General features: G+C 36.2%; 2 protein-coding genes across 6 annotated transcripts in view; both read left to right on the plus strand.

The window, feature by feature from the left end:
• LOC138691448 (zinc finger protein 708-like) overlaps positions 1–16,148 on the plus strand; it is a 57,685-nt gene extending 41,537 nt beyond the window's left edge. For 4 of the 5 annotated variants that reach the window (XM_069813416.1, XM_069813435.1, XM_069813441.1 and 1 more), the window contains 6 exons: positions 642–1,214; positions 5,747–5,809; positions 9,020–9,082; positions 9,244–9,306; positions 10,169–10,231; positions 11,666–16,147. In XM_069813416.1, the coding sequence (XP_069669517.1) occupies positions 642–1,214; positions 5,747–5,809; positions 9,020–9,082; positions 9,244–9,306; positions 10,169–10,231; positions 11,666–12,166 (1,326 nt within the window). In that variant the 3' untranslated portion in view covers positions 12,167–16,147. Of the gene's footprint in view, positions 1–641; positions 1,215–5,746; positions 5,810–9,019; positions 9,083–9,243; positions 9,307–10,168; positions 10,232–11,665 lie in introns of all 5 variants that reach the window. The other variant, XM_069813399.1, reaches the window with a different exon arrangement.
• Positions 16,149–19,666: 3,518 nt separating this feature from the next.
• Positions 19,667–25,849, plus strand: part of LOC138691533 (zinc finger protein 182-like) — a 77,586-nt gene continuing 71,403 nt past the window's right edge. Inside the window, exon 1 of the mRNA XM_069813611.1 lies at positions 19,667–20,088. The gene's annotated coding sequence lies outside the window, so the exon portion shown is untranslated. The remainder of the gene's footprint in view (positions 20,089–25,849) is intronic.

Below are 25,849 nucleotides of genomic sequence, written 5' to 3' on the forward strand. Positions count from 1 at the left end.
ATTTTGAAAATACGGCACAATCAGGATGATGTCTAAAGAAAAAAGTAACAGTGTAGTCAGTGATAGTTAAAATCAGTATGATTGGAGTGAAATGCTAATAAGGTTATCTTTTAAGCTGTTCTTAAAGGTGTTTGTTGTCTTGCAGCCCCTGATACTTTGTGACAAGGAATTCCATTGAAATGGCAGAATTGACCTTTTTTATTTTTATTTATTTTTTATTTTTTTGTTTTTAGTTGGTTATTTAACGACGCTAGGTTATTTAGCGTCGATTAGATTGGTGATAGCGGGATGAGGCCAAGGATTCGCCATAGATTACCTGGCATTTACCTTACGGTTGGGGAAAACCTCGGAAAAAACACAACCAGGTAATCAGCCCAAGGTGGGATGGAACCCGCGCCCGAGCGCAACTTCAGACCGGCAGGCAAGCGCCTTAACCGACTGAGCCACTTACTGTAAGAAGACTATAAGCCACTGTCGAATGCTAATGTTATTAGTGAGTTATTGATTTCACGAGGCTGTATCAGGGCACTTGAATTGAATTAATGATATTGAATTTTATTAATTCCAGTCATTTGCACACAGATTTTCGATCTTGGTGTCCTTACAGCATATCAATTCGAGCACTGTTCATCTGTTCACAGATGGCAGAGCTGCAGGACAATACTTCGGTTCCAATGCACATTCAACTCCTGCTGCTCCAGTTCCTGCCACTTGCTCTTAAACACGTTAATCTGACAAAAAGCGTGCAGGAATGGAGAAATTCCTTTCCTCATCTAAACAACCTAGAGGACAGCCTATCGGACATTGAGAATATGGTTAGAAATAAATTTGAGGAAGAAGAAAAAAGATCCAGTATACTCAAAGACTTACTGAAACAAGAGAGTAATAAGATATATCAAGTGACGTCTCTCCTGCAGGAACAACTGAAGAGCTTAGAGTCAAATCTCAGACAGACATTGAACAACGCTGAATCAAATCTGCAAGAGCAACATAAAGTTTTAAAATTGCATCTAGAAGAGCAAGTGAATAGCCTGGAAAATAAAGTTGATAAACAAGATAAGATGATGCAAGATACCTATGCGGTGTCCGAACTTGACAAGAGATTTAGATATCGGTACGAATTGGTGGAGAATAAAATCGACTCAATATTGAAATCTGTAAAGAATATAGAGAATATAGAATTCCACAGTCAGACTGAGATTTTACAGTGCCAGGTGAGTGTGATTGAAAAGAGCAGCTATTAGACCTGTTTGGTAGTCAGTAAAATATTAATGGCATTTCTGTTACAATTCGAAACTAAAATCACACAGATTTTTTTTAAAGATAAACCATAAGCTTTGTGATGAGAGACGCCGCTAACTCTGTCATAAGACTCAATAATGCCCATTCAGACTCAAATTCTAAAGTAATACCGCCAGCCATTGTAGCAGTCGGACGCTTGGCAGTTCAATTTAATTTGAAACGGTAAAGAGTGCAGTTGTTTTGTACCTAGGTGATTTATATTTTAATATTCATTATAATGAGTGACAGTCTGAAAAAGCTAAGTGGTTCTCAATACCGGAAACGCCTCTGATTGAGGTTCTGGCTGATATGTACATCTATTATCAGACAGTACATCTCACTTGACGATATGTGTCAGAGGAAGAACTGCATCTGAAATCTGATCAGCGTAATATGTAGCTAATCAGCGATGTATGCAATGGATGAGGAAAGATCTCCTGGCCTAGTTGCTTTACGAGGATCCCGACTGCGCGCAAGATAAATTTCTACCTGTTTTAAAGCGCCCGACTGCTCGCGGCGGTCAGTTTTGGGTACAGGTCAACTGCGCACGGCGATTATTCATGCACTTTCCTTCCCATTTTTTGGAAACTTAGAACTCTCTATGAATGGTAGTCTATTTGCCATTCATACTGTAAGTATGATTAAAAATGAGTGTCATATGCACACCGAAGTTAAAATATGCATACCCGTATTAGAACAGGGCATTTGTCAAGAAGTTAAAATACGCATTTAAATTGTGTGACTTTCTTGTAATAGTAACAAACATTCTTTAGAAAATGTAATCGTGAGATAATTCTTGCCTATATTTTAAAATTAATTCCTCTATGTACTGCCTACGCTTTTCGCTGGAAGATTTAGATTTGTAAATACCTGTATCATTCATTTTGATGTAAGTGCTTGTTTGCGTTTGAATGATAGCATCAAGAAAGTTGTACATATATGGATGTGCACTGTTAAAGTTAAGTCCGAAACGCTTGTGGAATGCTTCACAAGCATTGGTTGTTCTTTCTGATATGATACTGTTAGAAGCGTAAATTTTTGGAGGAAACAGAATTAGAATCTATGAAAGTTGTTAAATATAGGCCCTAATCTGAAAAACTTGTAACATTCGGATTGTTGGGTTTTATGCTAATTATATCTTCTACAAAGGGCATCTCCTACTTCCTCGGGAGAGAGCAAAGCTATACCGAACACACAGTGCAACCATTTACCGATATCAGTACTGTTTTGTTTGTATTCGAAAGATAGCCCTCAAGTTTGAACTTTTCTCCACAAAGCCTGTGTGAAATGAAATCTAAAACCTACTATAGATGATGACGGCCACACCTGACTAACTGCTTTATGTATGGCTACTTCAGCCGTTCTCCATAGCCACAACTATTCTCGAAACAAATGACTAACATTATTTATTACTAGAGATGGGTAAAAAATAACACAACAGTTATTTTGGAACTGTTCCGGTCTCGGAACTGTTGCAAAAATGAACAGTAGGTCGGAACCTCCTGTTCCGAAATAACAGTGTTCCGACTCCAAGCTGCTCACTTGCCCAGCTGTTGCGGGCTCGCAGTACCGCGTTGCACAAGGTATGTTCCGACTCCGAGATAACAGTCGGAACGTCGGAGCTTGTTCCGATGAACCAACGACAGCTGCAGTTACACTGTTCTCGTTGTTCTTTATGTTATACTTGGAACTTCGTTGGATGACGTTGGTACTTGAAACTCTCACGTGGTTGGAGGGGGGCGCATGGAAATTGAAATCCTTGCGGTGGCGCGAACTTTAATATCAACATTTGTAAGACTGGCCAATCATATGTAATGTTATAGTAAGTATTTAATAATCTATAATATTCATTCCCGCTTTATGGTTTATTTCACCATTAGTTGACTAATTCTGTTTTATAAACATTCTACAAAGTCATAAAGTACGCATACTATTATTAATTCATTGATCAGCTGATTTTATACAAAGGTTAAAGTCGTAAATGGTAATGAGTGGTTTAGTTACAATGTCTGTATGTCGTTTGTTGAGGTTAAGTCTGACAAGCACAAGTTTTTGTGCTATCTTCTCTGTTATCAAAGAACGACAAAAATGTTGTAGCATAATTTGTTGGAAACTACCCATATAAGTACTGATTTGGAGAGCGAGGTTTAATGCGAAGTTTAAATTACACTTTGGTAAAGATGCGATTCCAACATTTTACTAACCCACTGCGGGGTTTCCAGGTTTCAGTACTGCCAATATATATCTTTTTTATTTATGAAATTGTAATATATTATTATTATTATTATTATTATTATTATTATTATTATTATTATTATTATTATAACTGTGCATTAAGAAAAGTAAAAATAAAAATTAATGATTTGTTTTTTTTATTATGTAATAGAGAGAACAGAAATTACATACCATATGTTTTAAATGTTATGTTATTTTTTTTTTTAGTCGGCTACCATGTCTTTATAACTTTATGTACGAAAACAAAGTGTTGTATTCTGTCCTTGTAGTCAACAGCTGTGTAATTACTAACATTGAGCTTTTGAGTTCTGTCCGCATGCACAGCAATTTTCCAAAATCGATTCGAATGTGCATTGCAGTGCCATCTATAGATAAGAATGTGTACTATGTCATGCCTATGAGTGCTCCAGTGTGAGCAGCATGGTGAAGAGGGAAGGTACTGTACCGTTCGTTTGAACGACTCAACGACTCCGACTCATCACCACTGGTGACTGTTATTTCGGAACTGTTATTTGGAACATAGTATTTTTTCGGAACCGGAACAGTCGGAACTGTTCCGGGAAAAGAACAACTTCGCCTATCACTATTTACTACTACAGTCGAGCCGTTCTTATTTCCGGCGTGGCCACGCCTTCTCGACTTTTGGCGCGAAGAAGGTAGGCAATAGCGGTGTTGCTAAATCTCTGTCAAGCCAATAGTGAACGGACGCAGTTCTAATAGCTGGTTGTCGAACAATCAGTCGGTATTGTTGTTAGTGCTGTGTTATCGCTGAGTTTTCAGCATCACAATGCCGCGGAGGAGTCGGAAGACCATCAATTCGCAAAGCAGAGAAATGATTCTTAGCGTTAGAGATTATTTCGAAAATGAACGTAAAATAAGGGTAGTTTATTGCCTTTAATGCAAGTGGTGCAATGAACAGCTGATGCGTGTGATGTGAACAAGTTCGCGGTTTCTCAAATAACGACAGAGAAGTACGGACAATCCGGCAAAGAAGAAAATAAACTGAGAACTATGGCGGCGGCAGGTACTAACAATGATTGTAGTGATCTAGGCGTAGCACCTCTAAATTGAACAATACCGTTAGGCAAGGTTCTTCGTGTAATTTTTTTATGTAGCAATGACTTATCATGACAAAAGTTTTAATACTAACATATTTTACTTAATTTACAGGTTGTGTGGTTTTAGTTATTCATTCACATAAAAAATGTTTATTTATTATATTTTACAGCTTTCTCCCATTTTAGTAATTTCTAATGTTGTTTCTGTATTTACGAAAATCGTTACTTCAAATGGTCGGAAAAACCAATCATAGCACAACAATGTAAGTCTTCTGTGTCCTGGGATGCTAGGATCAACAATAACAATAATATATATAATATTATGTATTCATATATTACTAATTATTTATCGTAGGAAATAATTTTTCGTTCCATGTTTACGACTAGACATGTGCTAAAACTTCGTTAAGAGTACAAGGGTAGACTTGGCAACGCAGTAACATCCACCGTGAACGGGAAGCGGTATGTCGTCTGCATAACCTTGACGACAACCACTCCCAGTGAAGCAGCGTGTCAGCTGACCAGAAGCTGTCGTGTGATTTGCTGCCGGAAATAAGAACGGCTCGACTGTAATGCTGTCACACTTCTATTACTTACATGAGAAAGACTAGCAAGCATTTGACATATTTGTGGTACACCCGCTGGCTTGTTTACAGTTCAATCGCTCGCGTGCAGTTGGGCAAAAATTTACCTGACTAAACAACAATACCGGAAACTTGCGAAATATAAGGCAATGGAAAAAAGAGGAAATTGTGAGGAAAAGTGCAAAAATAGATGTGGTATTTAAAATACAAACAAACACAGTCAGCCTGTTCCAGTTCGAGTCCAGATACATCAGAGTGTAAGAATGTGGCGAGCAGTACCGAAAATAGTGGAGTGTGTGGTTTATCTGAGTCAGGCGTTTCCGATATTAGAAACAGTAATAATAACGCGGAATCAATTATTTCATTTGTTCCAAATGAAGTATATAGGACGAAATAAGGGGCGGAAATATTTTTCTCCGCCTAGAGGCGCCAAGTAGCTATATTCGCCCCGGCTTTCAGTAGGCGCATGTATTCATATAAATCTTAAAATTATAACATTCTATTATTTATATTAATAGTCTATGCTTAATATACGAGGTTTTATGTTAATATTAAGCCGCTAACAATTTCTTTTCGATCTTCTTCTAGTCTCTTCTGAACATCAGTAATAAGGAAGTCAGCAGCCTCACACATCAGCTCAACAGTTCCCAGGTAAGTTAAATGCTTTGGAGAATAATATAGCCTGCCCTGCATAATGCAGACTATAAGTAGTCAACCTACTTCAAAATCTTCAGGGAATATTCTGTAGTGTAGCAGTCTTACTAATAAACCGTGTATAGTTTTTATACAAGACTTATGCAGAGTTGAGACAGAAAACGTTACTAATAAACCGTGAATAAGCTATGGACGTATAAACAGGCTGTAACTATACAATAGGAATTGCTTTGCAGTAGTTATATACACGAAACTCTCGTTTAAGCGTTGTATATAGGGAAAAAATGGCCGCCCCTTTAACAGCTGTTCGTATCGACTGTCATTTTATGATGATGTTTACCTTGTAACCACAGAAGAACAAACCAGAGATCATAGAATTATTAGAATAATATTGCTGTAGCTTGTACTCTTTGACCAAAATGTAGTGTGGTAATCGATTAGAGCCAGTTGTACTATCGATATTTAACACGCCACACTAGAGCGCTCTACCGGATCCAGTAGAGAACCTCAGATATTCTATTACCTTTCGTAACGAAGTAATGACGAAACTATGACGTAGCTGTGTAACAGTTATACTGTTATACACGACGTATGTAGTGATTATTAGTAAGGAATTTACACACGACTTATAAACGAGCTACTCATTGTATAAGTATAAGACAGTTAAACGTCTGTATATAGAGTTTTTATTAGTAAGACCGTAGGTCTATAGTTTTCCTGAGGAACAACTATTGTCGGGCATCGGGAGTCACTCACTGCTACAGTGTTGCCGCACTTTCGGGTTTACTCCGTGAGCGTAATTTAATTTACTTTCAATGAATTTCGAAGTACTGGCAATTTCAGACCTTTCGGCATGGACATCTAAACTGTATACAGTCTATCCAAAATAAAAACCGCCCGTGATGTGAACACTGACCGAAGTACTCAGGGCGGAAAGGAAGAAATAGTTCTTTACTTTTCATTTCTTTTCTTGGGTATACGAATTATTATTTCACAATTTTATAGCAAAGATGTGGCGTGCCCTTATTCTTTCTTAAATTATATACTAAAATTTCTCATAAACGTGACCTGTATTACTGACAAACGAAAGTTTATCTCGTTTGTCATGGCAACGCATCAGAAATATAGTGGCGAATGATATTGTGTTTGTCAAATAAATTCGTAATTGAGAAAATGTATAAATAGCTGGTATAGTTCGTTCAATTTGTGACGTCAATGTTTTATTTACATTTACTGTTCCATATCGTGAACAGAAGCGTATAAATGTGAAAAATACATTTGAAATCAATAAGCTGTAACATAATACGTAGTTTAGAGTAGGGTTTTAAACGAACACGCGCGCGGAATAATACGTTAAGAGCGAGTCTTACGTTGGTTGGAGTATAACATAATAAGGCGACCAATTATAAATGACCAAGGAAACTTGTTTAAAGAATATAGATTCTGAACGAGAATAGACTCACTAATATTAGTAACGTGATATTTTGTTCATTTTAAAGAGTGCTGGCAAGATTTCTGACACATTGAAACGTCATTTTAGGTTCGAACTTGTAAGATATTTAAAGTGGTAAAATGGTTTCGATAAATAATGGAGTCTAGTTCTTGCGAAAAGTTGTTATTAATCCCTATTTCGCTCCGTTTTGATCTTTTGTTTTTCTATCACATGACTGTAGTTTTTGCATGTCATTTTGTAAAGTTTATCTGAAAATTTATTCCGAACTTTAATAGCGATTTTATTTAAATATATAGGTTTTGATATTGCAATACAGTACCTACTTTTATTTTAGAAAAATGCTAGAAAAAGGCTTAAATACTTGACGGTTACTTTAGCTGCGTGAAATGTGTAACTAAATTTAAATTACCAATATATTATGAAATATTAGAGGATCGAGTATTAATCAAAATTTTCATAACCAGTAAAACTATCATGGTCAGGGTTGCAAAAATATTTTATAGAAAATACAGGAGACTAACAAATCGACACAATTTCACAAGAAAATTGCTTACCTCACAGCAGCAATAGTAGATCTATCAAATCTGCAGTGCGTGAGAAAAGTAGCATAAGTTAGTTTCCACAAACATTTTTTATTAATTTATTGACAACTTACGGAACATCTGCTCGCTTGGGAAAAGAGACATAAGTATTTCTCCCATTACAATAATTCATACAGAAGAAAATCAAATCGACATAAACCAGTGTGAAGACAGTTTTTTTCCTTCTAATGTAAAATTAACATTTTTGACTTGTGCCACTTTTCCCGAGCACTACAGAAATGTAATCGTAAAATATGTAAACATTTGCTTCTCCGGTCGTTCAAACATAACAAGGAGGTTTAACCCTTAAATTGACAAAGTATCTTATAGAATACAACAGGTTAATAGGCTATATGAGTAGCTTAATATCAAAGACGGACATCTGACCTCAATCGAAATTTAGATAGCTGTGGGTTTTATACAATTTTTCATGCTCTTTCCAGTTATATTGAAACCATATGCAAACTCTAACACTGGCCTATTTATAAAATAAATTCTGTTAAATATTACAAAGAACACTGTGAAACAAAAAAATTGCCTCCAGATCAAAACTATGGAGACGACAGATGTCCGTCTTTGATATTAAACTACTCATATATGCTATAATTTTAATAGATTAATAGAAAAAATGGTAGGAAAATTAAAATTTCACAATACTATAATATTGTACAACATATAAAATATGGACATCGCGATAGTTGTTTTCTTTACGGTCCGACAAGGTTTAATAAACTAGTGTGAGAAATGAAGCTTTGCCAATTTAAGGGTTAAATGCAATTTACTGTTAGGCTACTCAGCGAATAGAGATTATAAAGAATGGACACTGAGCGAATTTTCCTGTGTTTTGTTTCTCTGTGCGTCAGCGGTTAGTTCCACTTTCAAGCGCTAGAGGTAGTGTAATCGAGCATACGCTAAGATAATAGTTGAGAATAGAGTTGAGACACAGGATTCAAACATCGCCTACCGACGCGGAGTGTCCATTCTTTATAATCTCTATTCGCTGGGCTACTCTTTGTATAACATTTAAAAAGAAGGGACAAAACATACTTACATTTTTCATAGTTATACTAAACGGCTCCAGATATGACATGTTTTCCTAAGCATTACAAATTTTGTTTTTCACGTTCGTGTAAAATGTTATACTAGTGATACATAATTCTTTTTTTCCCCCAGTTTCTACTGAGTGTTACGAATTCGAAAGTTCACAACCTCACAGAGCAACTAAACAATTCGCAAGTAAGTCAAACTATTTTGCGATATACAAATCCTATTCAATATTGTTAGGTAATGTATTGTAATGTACTAATAAAATTAATACTGATGAAAGAAATCAGAGATGTGATTTAAAAAATAGGCTATTCATCATATTAAGGGAAATTTTGTGTTTTTTTTTTCAGTCTCTTCTGAATGTCAGCAATATGGAAATAAACCATCTCACATATCAGCTCAAAAATTGGCAAGTAAGTCTATTGATTTCCAAAATGGGTACTTTATCCAAATGTTGTCCATTATGTAAGAATTTGAAACGATATTTATTATTATTATTATTAATGGAGAAAAATTCGCTCCGGCGCCGAGGATCGTACCCGGGATCCCCCCAGTTCTACGTACTGGATGCTCTAACGACTGAGCTACGCCGAAGTTCAACCCACCGTACCAGATGGAATCTACTAACTAGGTCGAGAGATGGTGCGTCCGGAGAAGAACTTCTGCAAAAGTATTTGAAACAGAGGATGTTCTGTCATAGATTACACGATATCCAAGAGCTGAAGAACAAGATTCCGCTGAAATTGAACACAATTTTCGAGTCACGACATAGTTCCAGAAATGACTTCAGCAGTGTATTGCAAGTCGCAACAAGGATATGGTTAAAAAAAATAACTTCAATTGTGTAAATAAAGAAGAACCAAAAGTATTAAAACTTCCACACCTGTGGAGTAACGGTCAGCGCGTCTGGCCGCGAAACCAGCTGGCCCGGGTTCGAATCCCGGTCGGGGCAAGTTACCTGGTTCAGGGTTTTCCATCAACCCAATACGAGCAAATGCTGGGTATCTTTCGGTGCTGGACCCCGGACTCATTTCAACGGCATTATCACCTTCATTTCATTCAGACGTTAAATAACCTAAATGTTGATACAGCGTCGTAAAATAACCCAATAAGATAAAATAAAAAATATATAAAAACTTGTTAGATTGTTTAACACAAATTTTATTCCCTTCATAAACTTTTACCATACGGTACTTCAAATATTATAGTTTGCTGAAAATGCCTCACTCTGTATTTAAAGGTCTCCATATATTCCTAGCCGCGTTTGTGTTTCAGAGCTTGGTGAATATCATAAGAGACGAGGTTGACACTTGCAAAAGAAGGGCGAATTTCACTGAGGTGAGTAAATTTTATAGGCCTGTAAATGCATCATGTGAGTGCTTATGTGTGTTGATCTTTAATGTATACAATTAAGAACGACTACATAAACCAGATAATAGGGCCTCCATTCTGACAAATGATCAAGAATTCAGTCTCATCAATTCGAAAAAAAAAACAAATAAATAAAACAATGCTGAGGTATATGTACAATGGCTGGGGCAAATTAATCAGATCAACTACACAAAAGGCGAAGTGTTTTCATATAATTAATATTTCATAAGGAGATTTCTATGACTTACACATAGACTTTATGCCATATTTTTAAAAATGTTCTCGTCTTCGCCTTGTTCTCCTCGTCCTCTCCTTGTTCTTCTCATCCTCCCTTTCTCCTCGTCTTTTTCTCCTCATCTTTTTTTTCTCATCTTCCCCTTGTTCTCCTCGTCTTTCCCTAGTTTTAATCCTCTTCGCCTTTTTCTCCTCATCTTCCCCTTGTTCTCCTCGTCTTTATCTTCTCGTCATCTCCTTGTTCTTCTCATCTTCCCCGTCTCCTCGTCTTCTCCTTTTTCTCCTCATCTTCGCCTTTTTCTCCTCGCCTTCCCCTTGTTCTCCTCGTCTTCGTCTTGTTTCTCCTCGTTTTCGTCTTGTTTTCCTCGTCTTCGTCTTGTTCTCCTCGCCTTCCCCTTGTTCTCCTTGTCTTCGTCTTGTTTCTCCTTGTTTCCCTCGTCTTCCACTTTTCTCCTCGTCTTCCACTTTTCTCCTCGTCTTCGTCTTGTTTTTCCTCGCCTTCTCCTTGTTCTCCTTGTCTTCGTCTTGTTTCTCCTTGTTTCCGTCTTGTTTTCCCTCGTCTTCCACTTTTCTCCTCGTCTTCGTCTTGTTTTTCCTCGTCTTCCACTTTTCTCCTCGTCTTTGTCTTGTTTTTCCTCGCCTTCCCCTTGTTCTCCTTGCCTTCGTCTTGTTTCTCCTTGTTTCCGTCTTGTTTTCCTTGTCTTCCACTTTTCTCCTCGTCTTCGTCTTGTTTTTTCTCGCCTTCCCCTTGTTCTCATCATCTTCCCCTTTTTCTCATCATCTTCCCCTTGTTCTCCTCGTCTTCACCTTGTTCTCCTCGTCTTCCTTTTGTTCTCCTCGTCTTCACCGTTTTTCGCTTGGCCTTTTTCTTGTTATTCTTACCATGACTTTTTTTTCATTTGCGGTTATTAGCGGCGAGCGTGATCAATTCCTAAGTACTAACCCCCCCCCGTACTTAGTGTTCTAACTGGGAATCGAACCCGGGACCTCATGAACTGTAGTCAGAAGCTCTGACCACTGGACCATGAGGCTAGTCTCGTCAGAAAATACTGCGTATATAAAAAAATAAATATATATGCGTGTGGTTTTTTTTGACAATGGTTATTTTTTTATTTAAAGTACTTGGATTATTACCCACTATCCTTGTGAACTGTTATCTGAACACAGGTGATCGCGAAACTCAGCCAGTCACAGAGGGAGAAGAAATTGCTGGAAGCAGCAAAAACCGGCAACGTGACGCTGACAGACGCGCTGCTGGTCGTGGGCACGAACGTGTCCGCCGTGGACCCGTCCCTGCTGACGCCGCTCCACTGGGCCGCCTACTACGGCCACCTGGACGTGGCGCGCAGGCTGATCACGGCGGGCGCTCTGGTTAACGCGAAATCCAATTCAGACTTCACTCCAGTCCACGCCGCAACCCACTCCAGCCACGCCGATGCCATGGTGGCGCTGCTGTTCGATCACGGCGCGGACCTGGAGGCGGTGAACGATCAGATGCAGACCCCTCTGCACATGGCGGCGGGGTGGTACAACTCCCTGCCCGCGGTACAAAGCCTCGTCGCCCTGGGGGCCAACAGAGCGGCGAGGGACAACAGGGGACGCACTCCGCTAGATCTAGCAAGGATTCGGGACAAAGTCTCAGTGGCGGACTGGCTTTCTGCACACTGAATGTATGCAATTAAAACAATTACAATACTCAGTCACAGTGCTCTGTCCAAGGGCAGGTTTTTCACTGCAAATCTAGTATTCTCCAATCTTTCCTATTTTACATCTTCCTCTTAAGGCTCATTCACAATGAAAATTAAACATAATGTAAGCTTAAGAATGCAAACGCTATGGTAAAATAGAAAAGTCATACCATCATTCACGATGGGGACATAAACATAACCGCAAATATCTTACTATAATAATACCGGACAGCTGTATACTATACTGTTTTCGTTGTAAGAAAAATCCTAATGTAAACATAAGCACGTTGCTGTCATACCCGTGATTGGCTCCCAGTCGAAACACTTACATAACACAGGAAAATATAGTTCGTATTTGGAAACCACAATCTTGTATTATTTGGAAATAAAAAATTGAATTCTAGTTGTTAAATACGGTGAAACATTTAACTTCACTCGTGTAAAACGCTATGTAAAAGAAAAGCTACTTTTATATTTTGTTATGCACTATGAACGCGGATGAATACCAACAGTAATACCGAGGTAGTCTGTTCTTGTAACAAGCTGACGTCACTTAAGCTCGTAGTTGTTCACGTAAGCACGTAGTACCGAAGTATGGTTTCTGTATCCTCAACTGTCCATTGTGAAGACATAAGACTTAAAAATAATTTAATTGTAGTAATTATAAAGTAAATGTTTCCTAAGCAAATGAATGCATAGTAGTGAGGTTAGGCCTACTTGTCGAGTAACTGGAAATGTTTAACATGAAACAGAATGTACAACAGTAGGCGGGAACACGTACTGAGAATCTATGGCGCCAAACAGCGGCCAATGAAGCCTCACTTCAGTCACGTGCTATTGTTTACATTAGGATTTTTCTTACAGCGAAAAGATTATAGAAGCATTGGCGTGAGTGCGAAATATCGCGGACCTGACATCTAGCGGAGCGGGATGGAATTACGTCCATATATGCAAATATTAACATAGCCGGATTCGGACTTTTGTTTAAAACGTGAGTTACTAATGTGGAATTATATATGAAACACTTAAGAAATATTGAATAGTATTTAATGTAAAATATTATTACCTTATATTAGAGCTGGATATTATGAGAAATATTCCATACTTCATATTACTTTCCGTAATTAATTGTTACATATTTTTTCTTTGTTTAGTAAGACAAAATCAGTTCTGACATTAGGAATGAATTTACAATAACTGTTTATATACCCATTGCTGACAACTGCAAAAATAAAAATGGTTGTATTCTGATGCTTGTAATAATTATTAGTAAAAGTGTGTAGACAACAATAAAACTTAATTTGCTAAAACCTTAAAATGTACAATATATTTTAACTTCTATTCATTTATTAGGCCTAAATAAAAAAGCTAATTTTTATTGTTCTATCAACACAGAGACAAAGGCATTAGGCCTAATAACGAATTTTGTTGACTCACGTTTTATGAGCTGTTTGAAATCGAAAGTACGATTTGGAGCAATTTGTAACGCTGTAATTGTCATAATTATAAACAGCACACATACACCCTGACATTTTAACACAGCACCAATTAATGAAACTATTAACTAGCCCAGCAACAATATACACTGCAGTTGATTACTTGTTTCACGAGTATCTCCACACCGGTCGCCTAGGTAGCAGCACCAGCGTCGTTCGCACGCAAAACTGCTAGCTGTCCGGTATTATTATAGTAACGTATTTGATATCCGCGAAGATATTTGGTAACCATGGAAACATAACGACGTCATTTCATCATATCCTGTTGTATACTTCAGCGCTATATGATTGTGTGTTGTTTTAAAATTACGTAAGCATAAGCATGAAAGTTTGGAGTTTACAACGCTTTCGTGTCATTCTCTAACGGTAATGTTAATTGCAGTGTTTATGTAAATCATTGTGAATGACCCCATTAACTTGACCGTAAACTTCTGTGCTTATGTTATGTTTATGTTTAATTTTCATTGTGAATGGGTCTTGTCTCCTCATATGATCCATATATCTTAATTTTTTTTCCGTTGTTGGTAACTCTATAGCATCAATTAGATGCTTTATGGTTGTGCTAACAGATGGAGTTACTTGTCAACAATGTGATGCTGAAACGTGTGTTCAGGTTACTACCGGGCGACAGTCCTGATGTATTTTTTTATATTTGCGATGATTGGTTAATTAATATTAACCCGGCACACTCACAATCACACTCACATTCATACAAATTTCCAGACTCTAGAGACCCAGGGAATCATTCTTCAAGAAAAATTCACCGAGAGCCGAGCCCGGGAATCGAACCCGGGACTTCCTGACCTGGAAGCCAGCATGCTGACCAACAGTCTATCATCTGATGCCTTCTTCTTCCCCGAACTTTTTTTCCGTTCACCATTCCTTCCAGTGCATCCTTCAGTAGGCAGTTTCTTCTTAGCCAGTGGCCCAGACAACTTCTTTTTTCTCTTCCTGATCAGTTGCAGTATCTTTAATTGCTTGTTTTATGACGCTTTATCAACTGCTATGGTTATCTAGCGTCTGACAAAGGAATGTTCGACACTGAAAGGTTGGATAGGACTTTCAAATTTTGTACATTGAAAGGTTGCATTTATAACAAATTTTCTAAATCGACCTATAAGACAGTTAAATAGTATTTGGAATATTAGTAGTAGTTTGGACGCCCCTGATGCTGTCGCTCGGAAGAAGGCAAGCTCTGTGTAGTACTTGTGTCGCGAGGCAGTGACTGGCAAGTACGCAGTCTGTCATCGAACGTAACATTGTACTGTAGCTATAGAGTTACAGGTTTAATTTGAGAGAAATTTAATCGTCTACCATATTAGTCTAATTGTTCACGTGATGGAATCTTTCACCATATCCTCATATATACGAGCAATCAGTAACGAATTAAATTATGGTAATCAAAATTAAAGAAAATCTCAAGTTACTATTGGAAATACTGCTTACTTATTGGTTATTGTTTCAGAGAGGGTTACATCGATGCATAATCCCTGAAATAAAGGCAAGTGCACCGTGCACTGCAGTGTCCATTCTACATCGACAAGAGCGGAAAAATAAAATACATGCAATATATTTTCGAAACTCATTGTAGCCTGTTTTAGAAAATAAATGTAGTTCAGATAATTTCATCATACAATTTTAAAAGAGGCCACGTCAAGTAGGAACAAAATGTTGAATTTTTAAAGTGTTATATTGATTATGAGCAGACATCGAGATTTTGGACCCGATAGAATAAGTTTACTACGTCCGTACTATAGGCAGCTTTTTCATTGTGTTGGAGTCGGCAGAAGAAGAGACATGTGTACATGAAACCAAGTTCAGTCCAGTCTCCTGGTACTGTACAGTGACGTTCCAAAAAAAGGCAACTAATTTATCAAACATTAAAATAAAATGATTGTTAGAGGAGAAAAATTCTATAGGACCAAAAAATTAATCTTTACATAGATTAAAATAAAAAACCTATCATGCGAAATTTTCAAAATTAATTAATATGCATTTCCTTTCGGCTTCTGTCATAAGCACAAGTGCAATACTTACTCAACATACATAATAATTCTACACAGCTTATGAAGTACAATACATGGTACTGTTACAATGTAGCCTACTACAACACACATTCTGAAGGTCTCAAAACTAAACATTCTTCGGTAGTCGGCAAGACAAAGTTTATATTGGGAGAAGCTCCCCTCTACATCACATGATGTAATGGATTTATTTTAGTAGGTTATTTTACGACGCTTTATCAACATCTTACGTGATTTATCGTCTGAATGAGATGAAGGTGATAATGCCAATGAAATGAGTCCGGGGTCTAGCACCGAAAGTTATCCAGCATTTGTTCATATTGGATTGAGGGGGAAAAGCCCGGAAAAAACCTCAACCAGGTAACTTGCCCCGACCGGGAATCGAACCCGAGTCACCTGGTTTCGCGGCCAGACACGGTAACCATTACTCCACAGGTGTGGATGATGTAATGAATGCAAAACGAAAAAACACTAAGTCATTGAAATCTTTCTTCGCTACCCAGCAGTGTCCGTAGACTTCTTCCCTGCTAGCATGTATTTTATGTCACAGAATATCGCATATATTCTTAGACTAATCACATAGATAACAACATGCACAGATCAAAACTAGACTACTAGCTATCGTCTGTCCTCTCTTCTGATAAAGTAAACTAGGTGTACGGGACTGTTTTTATTGTCAGAACAGTACCTCCTCTCCCTGCCTTATGAGTATGACTGAGTAAATAAAGCACATGGTTGACAGGTAGGTCGCTACCCTCACTGCCCCCACCCACTACCGTCCAGCTATCCAACTTGAAATCGCTCTGTTTTCATCTATCGGGTCTAAAGTCTCTAAGCCTGGTTATGAGGTTGCAATCGCACGGTAACCCTCGTTAGAGCCCGGACGAGTAGTTATGGCACCGGCGCGAGGGACGCGTTTTAGTTCGTTTGCTTGGACTCGCCCTCACACTAAACTGGAGGGGTGTTGGGTTAGTTGGTTACTAGCATTCCGAGTGTTCAGATTGTTCTGCTACTGCCGCTATTGCTAATACTGAAAACATTATCCTTCTGACCGCCCTCATTATGGCATTGTCTAAGGTGTGAAATTATAGAGTAGTTCATAGTCAAGGACATGAAATAGCATACAATGTATGGAAATTCATGTCAGAAGAAGCTGTAAACGGAATACCAATTCCATTGAAAAGCATATGTACAAGAGTACTGGCTGCCACTGGTATTTCAAAGCGAACCTTGGCAAGAATCAGGAAAGAAGGGGAAAATATTGAGGCAGGAACAGCAGATCTTTCTCCAGTCCGGAAAAATCACAGCCGAAGAAGAAAATTGTTGCAGCTGTAGACAGTTTTGACGAGGAAGTCATAAGAAGACTCATTTATAATTTCTACGCTACGCATAAGCAGAGGCCGACTCTGCAATCGCTTCTTCCAAAAATGGATATCAGTGTATGATTATGTGAAGAAAGTAGAGAATAATTACATTGAAATTGAGCACGTGATGGACAGTATTTTGAAGAACATTTCCATAAACTTAGGGACATCTGATTCCAGCACAGATCAGTCGTCTGATTTGGACGGAGAATAAGAATGCAAAGATGGAATAGAGGGCGTAATTCCATTAGGTACCTTCGGACTCTTGAGTAGGAAAGGAAAGTGGTGATACTAAGGTAAGACGAATGTTTTTGGAAAGAGATGAAACGGATATGCCTGCCGCTCTGAGCTTGAGAACCGTAACCCAAACAACCCCCACTCCTGTACCCTGCTGGCCGGCAATTTAAAACTTCGCGCAGGTTGGTGCCATAACATCTCGTCTCAGCTCTACAGAATAAGCTATCCCTTACGGGTTATTTCTCTCTCTCTCTCTCTTGTTGCTATAGAAAACATTTTATTTATATTGTTAATAGTTTGCTTCGTGATTTTCATCGTAATATGTCTACGTAATGTTTTATGAGCCTGCTAAACGTAGACCAATTTGACCCTAGTTGGTGCGTGTTATGACGTTGGATGTCAATTCTTCGTGTAACAGCGTGTTAACTTGAGTGTACCAGTTAAGCGATCTGTAGCGATATTCATTTATGTTTAAATTTGATTGTTGTAATTGAATCGCACTTTTTAGAAAGGAACTAAGTCAAAATTTGTCATTTTTATTTCTTCTGATGAAATGATTAATACTTCCAAGACGCAAAGATAAACAAAGGAAAGAACTTAAACAAACCTTTGCCTGTATCTCAAACATCGAGTTGATGTTTATATTACGGCACTGGTGCACTGGTATTTATTCGTGAAAGTAAGTTCTTTTGCTCTCCTGAAAAATAGAATATTTTGACTTAGTTCCTTTCTAAAAAGTACGATTCAATTATGTTTTAAAGCAGTGTAGATTTTAATAAGTTTAATTTAATTTGGAAGTTGCATGTTTATTACACATATAACTTTACTTATATCAGAATTTTAGATATTTGTAATAATTATTTTAAATGCGGTTTTAAATATCTTCATAGGCCTATTACAATCATTGTTTTGTATAATAAGCATATTTAAATATTATACATTTAGCCCTATTTAAAAACCTGAAGATGCCGTAAGGCGAAAACGTTCGTTTTTCATAATTTTATTGTACATTATGATAATAAAACAGTAAGTTTTTATATTTCCTAAAAATAAGATGTTATTTTAAAACTATCAAAATTATATCAGTATTCGGTTTATCTGTTAATAAAAACCGTCAACACGAATCGTATTTATTAAACTAAATATTATGTAGTTATATCTCTGTTTAATAAATAAAGAACAAACCGTATATTGTAAATTGTAACATGTAGGTTTTTAAAAATATATCTGAAAGCACCGAATTTATGAAATAACAATTGCAACGTCAAATATTATTACGACACAAAACAAAGAGAATATAAAATTAACATATTAAATAGGGATAATAATCTATTATTATTATTATTGTTATTATTATTATTATTATTATTACTTATGAGATTTGGTACTTGGAATGTCACGAGACTGGATTAATCTTGCTCAGAATATGAACCGATGGCGGATTTATGTACGGGCGGCAATGATCCTCCGGGTTCCTTAAAAGCCATAAGTATTATTATTAATATAATAATAATTATTATTATATTATTATTATTGCTTATGAGATTTGATACTTGGAATGTCACGAGACTGGATTAATCTTGCTCAGAATATGAACCGATGGCGGATTTATGTAAGGGCGGCAATGATCCTCCGGGTTCCTTAAAAGCCATAAGTATTATTATTAATATAATAATAATAATTACTATTATATTATTATTATTATTGCTTATGAGATTTGGTACTTGGAATGTCACGAGACTGGATTAATCTTGCTCAGAATATGAACCGATGGCGGATTTATGTAAGGGCGGCAATGAACCTCCGGGTTCCTTAAAAGCCATAAGTATTACTATTAATATAATAATAATAATAATTATTATTATTATATTATTATTATTATTATTGTTATTATTATTATTATTATTATTATTATTATTTCTTATGAGATTTGATACTTGGAATGTCACGAGACTGGATTAATCTTGCTCAGAATATGAACCGATGGCGGATTTATGTAAGGGCGGCAATGAACCTCCGGGTTCCTTAAAAGCCATAAGTATTATTATTAATATAATAATAATAATAATAATTATTATTATTATTATTATATTATTATTATTATTACTTATGAGATTTGATACTTGGAATGTCACGAGACTGGATTAATCTTGCTCAGAATATGAACCGATGGCGGATTTATGTAAGGGCGGCAATGAACCTCCGGGTTCCTTAAAAGCCATAAGTATTATTATTAATATAATAATAATTATTATTATTATATTATTATTATTATTATTATTATTATTATTATTATTATTAAACTGGTTGTTACCGAGCGGGCTAGCGGCGTGGTAGAGGGCTGGCCTTGCATTCGGGAGGTCCGGGGTTCGATCTCAGGGACCGGCAATCCTAACAGGTTTTTCATGGTTTCCTCAATTATTTCCAGGCAAATGCGGGGATTGTACCTCTTGAAAGTCCGGCCATGGACGACGATCCTTCCCTTAATCCTTTCATATGTGTGAGTGAATGCTGTGTAATGTCTTAAATGTTTGTGTTGTATCTAAGAAATGTAAATGAAATCAAAGTGAAACGTTGGTATTGGTTTCTTCAGAATTGTGATTGGTAGAGACGTGCGTGGCAAGAAAACAAGCGAAGATCGCTGTCTGAATTTTTTGTCTAGAGAACTGACGTCATCAGCGATCGTTCAGTCCGTGTTTCTTTCTCGTGGGAGTCGGATGGGTAGACCTTTGCAGTCCGCTGGGACGGAGAACGTCTAGCTGTGCACAACTCGTTTTGCAGGTAAGGTGCATTTAAAAATGGAAAAGCAAAACATAATTTGTATTTTTAATAGACTTAACGTTTCTTATAGTAAATGTTAAAAACTAATACTAAATTACGCAAAACCTTAGCTTTTCGATAGGCCTATAATTAAAATTTATTTGAGTTGTTAGCGTAAATTTAATGCTGTATAAAGATGAGATTTCCTAGCCCTATAAAAATTTACATTTTCTGTATTATAAATAAATACATTTTCCGAATATTACAGTAGACATTGTGGTTTCTCATACCATAACTAGTTATTTCTTGGAATGTCTCGCTCAGTTGTGGGGATCTAGTATTGGTGGGGGGGGGGAAACCATATTACTGTATTGTAAGGATTTGTGGTACAGTGGCGTTATTTATGTTATACTGTACTTTTCCCGGATATATTTCAGAATTGGTCATTTTAATTCCACGAAGCGTAATATGCATTTACAATTAGTTAATTAAATTTCAGAAAGTGTCATTTGTATTTCACTGTGGAAACAATAAAATCTACAAATTCCAACCGATTGTGCTAATTCTCTCAGAAAGTATTAAATTCGTGTGTATACACAGTTTTTTATCAAAAGTTTCAGGGTTCGATGAAGAACAGAAATATTAATTCTACATTTCGCGAGAGTATAAGACATTCAAACTGTAATCAAATCTATAAATTCCATCCGATTCTATTAATTCTTTCAGAAAGTGTTTAATTCATGAGTCTCGATATTTTTCCCGGATGTATTTCAGAATTGGTCATTTTAATTCCAGAAAGCGTAATATGTATTTAAAATTAGTCAATTAAATTTCAGAAAGTGTCATTTGTATTTCACTGTGGAAACGTTAATAAAATCTACAAATTCCAACCGATTGTGCTAATTCTCTCAGAAAGTACTAAATTCGTGTGTATACACAGCTTTCTATCAAAAGTTCCAGGGTTCGATGAAGAACAGAAATATTAATTTTACATTTCGCGAGAGTATAAGACATTCAAACTGTAATCAAATCTATAAATTCCATCCGATTCTATTAATTCTTTGAGAAAGTGTTTAATTCATGAGTCTCGATATTTTTCCCGGATGTATTTCAGAATTGGTCATTTTAATTCCAGAAAGCGTAATATGTATTTAAAATTAGTCAATTAAATTTCAGAAAGTGTCATTTGTATTTCACTGTGGAAACGTTAATAAAATCTACAAATTCCAACCGATTGTGCTAATTCTCTCAGAAAGTACTAAATTCGTGTGTATACACAGCTTTCTATCAAAAGTTCCAGGGTTCGATGAAGAACAGAAATATTAATTCTACATTTCGCGAGAGTATAAGACATTCAAACTGTAATCAAATCTATAAATTCCATCCGATTCTATTAATTCTTTGAGAAAGTGTTTAATTCATGAGTCTCGATATTTTTCCCGGATGTATTTCAGAATTGGTCATTTTAATTCCAGAAAGCGTAATATGTATTTAAAATTAGTCAATTAAATTTCAGAAAGTGTCATTTGTATTTCACTGTGGAAACGTTAATAAAATCTACAAATTCCAACCGATTGTGCTAATTCCCTCAGAAAGTACTAAATTCGTGTGTATACACAGCTTTCTATCAAAAGTTCCAGGGTTCGATGAAGAACAGAAATATTAATTCTACATTTCGCGAGAGTATAAGACATTCAAACTATAATCAAATCTATAAATTCCATCCGATTCTTATTAATTCTTTCAGAAAGTGTTTAATTCATGAGTCTCGATATTTTTCCCGTATGTATTTCAGAATTGGTCATTTTAATTCCAGAAAGCGTAATATGTATTTAAAATTAGTCAATTAAATTTCAGAAAGTGTCATTTGTATTTCACAGTGGAAACGTTGATAAAATCTACAAATTCCAACCGATTGTGCTAATTCTCTCAGAAAGTACTACATTCGTGTGTATACACAGCTTTCTATCAAAAGTTCCAGGGTTCGATGAAGAACAGAAATATTAATTCTACATTTCGCGAGAGTATAAGACATTCAAACTATAATCAAATCTATAAATTCCATCCGATTCTATTAATTCTTTCAGAAAATGTTTAATTCATGAGTCTCGATATTTTTCCCGGATGTATTTCAGAATTGGTCATTTTAATTCCAGAAAGCGTAATATGTATTTAAAATTAGTCAATTAAATTTCAGAAAGTGTCATTTGTATTTCACTGTGGAAACGTTGATAAAATCTACAAATTCCAACTGATTGTGCTAATTCTCTCAGAAAGTATTAAATTCGTGTGTATACACAGCTTTCTATCAAAAGTTCCAGGGTTCGATGAAGTACAGAAATATTAATTCTACATTTCGCAAGAGTGTAAGACATTCAAACTATAATAAGATCTATAAATTCCATCCTATTCAACTAATTCTTTCAGAAAGTGTTTAATTCACGAGCCTACACAATTTTATGTATTTCAGAATTTGTAATTTTAATTCCAGAAAGCGTAATTCGTATTTCAAATTAGGCTAATTAATTTCAGAAAGTGTCATTTGTATTTCACTGTGGAAACGTTAATAAAATCTATAAATTCCAATCGATTGTGCTAGTTATTTCAGAAAGTGTTAAATTCATGTCTACATAATTTTCTGTCAAAAGATTTAGAGTTCGATGAAGAAGAGCAATAATATTAATTTTACACTTCGCGAGAATGTAAGATATTCAAACTATAATCAAATCTATAAATTCCATCCGATTCTACTAATTCAAAGTATTAAATTTATGTGTCTACAGTTTTCTATCAAAAGTTCCAGGGTTCGATGTTACTTAAACTTCAGATCGCATCAATTTGTGTTTAAAATTAGATAATTAAATTTTAGAAAGCATGACTTATATATATTTCAGAAAAAGTGAATTTCGTTTCAAATACTATAAGCCCACAATTCTCTAGTTTTCAAGATCTGTACAATGTTAAACATATCGTGATATCGATCTAATTGAATCCCGAAAATTGTACAGTTTTTTGGAGACTGATTTTTTGGACAAAAATTTGTAATTTGAATTATTGTTTTCCTGCTTACTGCTTCTCTGATAATAATAGCTGTTCTAAAAAACGGGCAGCTTGCTTCGTCAACAGCTTCCCCAGCGAATAGGGATTATAAAGAATGGACACTTCGCGTCGATACCTTTGATGTAGCCGGACTGATTTCAATGGCCTTCAAACCAGCTAGAGCGTGAGATTCTGCTTTCTCCCTAGAGTTGGCGCTGACATCACACCAGCTAGCAGTCGACACAGCGGAAATATAAGACATAATTAATACATCTAGATACATTATGTACTCAAATAAAATAAATTGGATCCATAAAATAATAAATCCGTCATTAACTGTAATGTCTAGACTGTAGAGTTTCTTTATAATGAGAGTTGAGACGTCCCCAACAACAATTAAAATATGGTCCACACCTGTGGAGTAACGGTAAGCGCGTCTGGCTGCGAAACCAGGTGGCCCGGGTTCGAATCCCGGTCGGGGCAAGTTATCTGGTTGAGGTTTTTTCCGGGGTTTTCCCTCAACCCAATACGAGCAAATGCTGGGTAACTTTCGGTGCTGGACCCCGGACTCATTTCACCGGCATTATCACCTTCATATCATTCAGACGCTAAATAACCTAGATGTTGATACAGCGTCGTAAAATAACCCAATAAAAAATAAAAATAAATAAAAATATGTAATGATTTGATAGCAGTGAAAATGGAAAAAGAAAACTCTTATGAGAAGTAAAACCATATTCCTATATTATATTATATACAAATATTAAACGAATTTGATACATAATTTTATAACATATTATATTATTTTATAATATAATGTATTATATCTGAAATATAAAAAATTATTATTACTACTAGTTTGTCACTGAGAAATAAGGAAGAAGTGTTAACTTGAATTTATTTGAAGCAAAGCGTTACTGGATTATGCAATAAGGTAGGCGATGTTTGGATCCTGTGTCTCAACTCTATTCTCAATTATTATCTTAGCGTATGCTCGATTACACTAACCTCTAGCGCTTGAAAGTGGAACTAAATGCCGGCGCACAGAGAAACAAAACACAGGAAAATTAGCTCAGTGTCCATTCTTTGTAATCCCTATTCGCTGGATTCCCCTTTAACGAAGAGAAAAGCGATACGTGTTCGTGAAAATGTTGTCTCTATGGATACAGTCTTGTTACATTTTTTTATAGCATCTACACGACATACTGCACAATTACTTTGAAGCTGTATTTCACGATGCAAACTATCAACAATATAAATGGCAACGAGAGAAAGAATAAAACCCGTAAGGGATGGCTTATTCTGTACCGTGCGATTGCAACCTCATAATATAACAATTAAAAAATGCAACATTTTGTTCCTACTTGACTTGGCGTCTCTTAAAATTGCATAATGAAATTATCTGAACTACATTTATTTTCTAAAATAGGGTATAATGAGTTTCGAAAATATATTGCATTCATTTCATCTTTCCACTCTTGTGGATGTAGAGCGGACACTGCAGTGTACGGCGCGGTTTCATAAATGCGAACGCGGAAAGATAAAATGTATGCACTATATAAATTACTATTTCTGAAATTTAATTCACGCATTCTGGTTTACAGTTGACTAAACTGATATAAAATTTACGCTTTCTGATATACAGTTATTATTGACTAAATTTAGTGCAATTGATGTTTTCTGAAATAAAATTTACTAAACGGAAATTCAAATAACACTCTCTGAAATGTAATTATTAAATCTCGTATACAAATGATAGGCCTACTTCCTGAAATGTCTCTGGAAATGTGTAGTTGTAATCTTATTTTGTTCTGTTTAATGATAGTGTGGGCCTAGTCTACGATACGATGAATTTTGTTACTTTTTATGAGTTTGTTTGAGTGCAGTAAATTTTCTGTGTTACAGAGTTCGTTTATTTACGGTTGTTAGGCGTAAATGGTGAGGGTTAGAAAAAAAATACATAAACAGGAAAGATCGACGCAGTGTTAGTGACCATTTGAATAGGCCTATGATTGTGTTTATGTATCGTCAAATGGAGAGGTTGGTGGACGATCTACGGCAGATGTGTTTCTTTCGTCCATTTGGGCACGTACACGTTGGAGCAACGACAAAAGACGCTACCTAGCGACGCTTTGGTATTATCAAAGAGTCAAGTGTTCATATCGGAGCAACGAGGACGCGAGGAGCGAACATTTTGATTTATCAGTAGAAGATATTCTATACATCCACTGACTTAATGAAAGAAGATGTATAGAAAATATCAGCAGCTAGGTTCAAGGTTAATATAACTTAAATACGTAAAAAATTGAACCCGTTTCACATCCCAAAGCTACTATATATTCATTGTGATGTGATTGGTTCTCGTGATAACATAACGTATGGGCGGCCAAAAGGATCGTCTGCGCCGAATCGCTTGCAAGACTCTACTTGCATAAGCTCATGACCTCGGGTGGGGGGGGGGGGTTGAAGATGTGGGTAGCGACAGGTGTGTTAACTAGAACAGTGGCGGGTTTATTGTACGCTAGACATCATTGGGGAAGTTCGTGTACTTCACTTGATGAAAAATCACAATTTGTTAATTAATACAAATAAAAATACAACAAATAAATACATAAACAGACTATAGACATTGGAACAGTATGATAATTACTCGTAGTATTAACCATTAAATAGATTCAAAACACTTCGGAAATAAACAACTATTAGCAAAGCTCGGAACTTGGGGACTTGTGTCTTTGAATGT

This window comes from Periplaneta americana, chromosome 2, assembly GCF_040183065.1.
Source record: "Periplaneta americana isolate PAMFEO1 chromosome 2, P.americana_PAMFEO1_priV1, whole genome shotgun sequence".
Classification (NCBI taxonomy): domain Eukaryota; kingdom Metazoa; phylum Arthropoda; class Insecta; order Blattodea; family Blattidae; genus Periplaneta; species Periplaneta americana.